The 2,478-nt window shown below is 27.7% G+C and overlaps 1 protein-coding gene across 1 annotated transcript; it reads right to left on the bottom strand.

The window, feature by feature from the left end:
* Nucleotides 1–277: 277 nt before the first annotated feature.
* On the bottom strand, nucleotides 278–2,203 carry LOC121128255 (microsomal glutathione S-transferase 1). Its single transcript, XM_040723834.2, has 2 exons — nucleotides 1,573–2,203; nucleotides 278–689 (listed from the first exon to the last, which is right to left on the bottom strand). The coding sequence occupies exons 1-2, from the start codon at nucleotides 1,684–1,686 to the stop codon at nucleotides 363–365; spliced, it is 441 nt and encodes a 146-aa protein (XP_040579768.1). The 5' UTR covers nucleotides 1,687–2,203; the 3' UTR covers nucleotides 278–362.
* Nucleotides 2,204–2,478: the final 275 nt, after the last annotated feature.

The raw sequence follows: 2,478 nt of genomic DNA, 5'->3' as shown, positions 1-2,478 counted from the left end.
ATAATAAATATTTTTCAAAAAATTTAGCTTTAAAACATGCTAAAAAAGGAGGCGTAAGCGGAAGATCCCTATTATATTTATTTTTTAAAGACTCATTTTTGTAAAAAACAACTTTCGATGCCCATAAAACCGTGATTTATCGAAATTTAGCGCTCATGATATCCCTTAATATACATATTTAAATACAGTAGTACTCCATTAAGTCCAGATTTTGCTGTAGCACGGCTTTTCATTACAATATCCTTATAGAAATAAAATTAATAACCTTCAACTTCGATTAATTAAAACAGATAAAATGTTTATTCCATCAAAATATTTTAATTTCGATTATGCTATTCAATAATGCAAGTTTATCAAAAAATTTAAAAGGCATGTGAATAATGAACAATTGTGGATCCAACCATGAATACGTTACAGATGATACCCATAATAAAACCAATGGCTCTCCATGGTTGCATCTCGTTCAAATAGCTAATGGTGTGCAAATATCTTCCGAATGTAAAGATTCTTAAAACATTCACTGCAATGGATGACAAAGGTCCGGTAGATAAATACATGGGCGCAATGAGAAGAAAGGGGACTATATTCTCAATGTCATTGAGATGCGCTCTTCTTACACGCTCCACGTCTGGATCTGAGAGAGTTACTTTTCCTTCGAAACTTTTGGCGTCCTCTTGATTGGCGAAAATCTAAAAGATGTATTTCAAAAAATACTTAATTATATTTTGGATAGATTTAATCACGAATCATTAGTGTTGGATTGGTATTAGGACTGATTTACAAATCAGTCTTTCTTTTATCGCTCCGACCTTTTTTACCATTCAATATAGAGTAGTATTAGATATTATAAATGTTATGTCTTTTTTATTTTAAAGGCATTTCATGAAGTTCCATAAATATTTATATTGGGAAATGATATATTTAAATATTAAAAATATCAACTATCTTATCATAAATCCCCATTAGGCAATACGAATTCCCCTTTAATTTTGACGTCCGAGAAAACATTCTATTGTCGTAATAAATTGTATTATAATGGAGAACGACTCCATCATGAGGACAAATTTCCAACAAAATTTGATGAAATTTCATCTAATGAGTTAAAGAATAATAAGAAAACCTAAAATCTGCGTGGAATACTACTTGATACCAATGATAAACACTGGTATTTGAATATGATCAAAGTAAAATGTACTGAAAATTCTATTAAAATGTCCAAATTTCTGAAATTATTATTATTTTTGGACTGATTAAGAACGCGAAAAGTAGAATCATAATATTTTTTTCTTTCCACTGTAATAGTTGACTTGAATCTTCAACATGGAAATAAGATTATATAACAATGAAATAACATGCTTCAATACAATTTAGGGTAAGGTATATATGATAGGGAATAAGTGATATTTTTTTGATAGACATAATATTTCACTATTTTCCTTAATATGAATGAAATGGGGTTTCAATGTTTTACAAATTGGTTGTTTAAGCCCCCAAAATAGCCGACATCAATAATGCTGATGACATGAAAACGTTCTATTTGATATATATAATATATTAATACAAATACAATACCTTTTTAGACATTCTTTTCCTACCCGTCAAAGGAGACATGACGATCATTTTTGCCAAATTTAATGCTCCATAAAAGCAAAAACTAGCCCATAAATCGTCATTAATTCCAAACATGCTGAGTATTCAAAGTGGTAATGATGAATGGACAGGAGAAAATTAGTTGTTTAGATATTATATAACATATATATTTGAGGCGCACACAGGTTCAGCCATTCCGCCTTTTCTCCTATTTCACAATCGTAAGAAAAGGAAAATTGAAAAGGAAAATGATGATACCTGTTTTTGGTGTGCTCTTATTTTGACTGCAGTGCAAAAGAGTGTATATCATTTATTACTAATAGGAAATGTTAAAATTGAAACCTTAACACCAAAAATCTTTCTCAATTTGAATAATGATAATGTTTCTCCCTTGTAATTTAATTTGTTTTAAGTGATGGAAAGATTAATCAGAATCGGAGAATCTGGTGTTTTTTTCTGGAATCGGGATTTGCATCAGGAAATTATTTTGTTGAATTTGCGATTCCGATTCTTATTTATTACTTTTGTAGGCTTTAAAAAAAATACCCGCTCCAAAATTTAGAAATTTTTCTTGTTACAAGAAAATTTAATTAAATTTATCTATTTTTTTTTTAAATTTAGTCTTTCAATGAATAAATAATTATTATTTTAATTTTATTCCGAAAAGAAGTAATATTTGATTATTTTTTTTTAAATTTTATATTAGAAATTTAATTTTTAATTTTTTTTTTGAGAATCCCTATAAATATATATATTTGACAAAAAATGTACAGTTGTGTAATTTTGGAAACCAAAAAAATTATTTTTTTGAGAATAGCTATAGGGTTTTGAAATTTTTTCTTTAAAAAATTTTATCTTTTTGTGAATAGTTGTAGATTTTTGAAAATA

This window comes from Lepeophtheirus salmonis, chromosome 13 (genome assembly GCF_016086655.4).
Source record: "Lepeophtheirus salmonis chromosome 13, UVic_Lsal_1.4, whole genome shotgun sequence".
Classification (NCBI taxonomy): Eukaryota; Metazoa; Arthropoda; class Copepoda; order Siphonostomatoida; family Caligidae; genus Lepeophtheirus; species Lepeophtheirus salmonis.
The sequence above is the reverse complement of the archived record's forward strand: the minus strand, read 5'-3'. Positions and strand labels throughout refer to the sequence as shown.

Excerpts from the sequence above, each read along its gene's own strand:
- LOC121128255 (XM_040723834.2), bottom strand. The coding sequence starts at position 1,686 with ATGTTTGGAATTAATGACGATTTATGGGCTAGTTTTTGCTTTTATGGA. Across the intron at positions 690-1,572 it reads GGAAAAGAATGTCTAAAAAG|ATTTTCGCCAATCAAGAGGA; the intron begins GTATTGTATTTG and ends TACATCTTTTAG.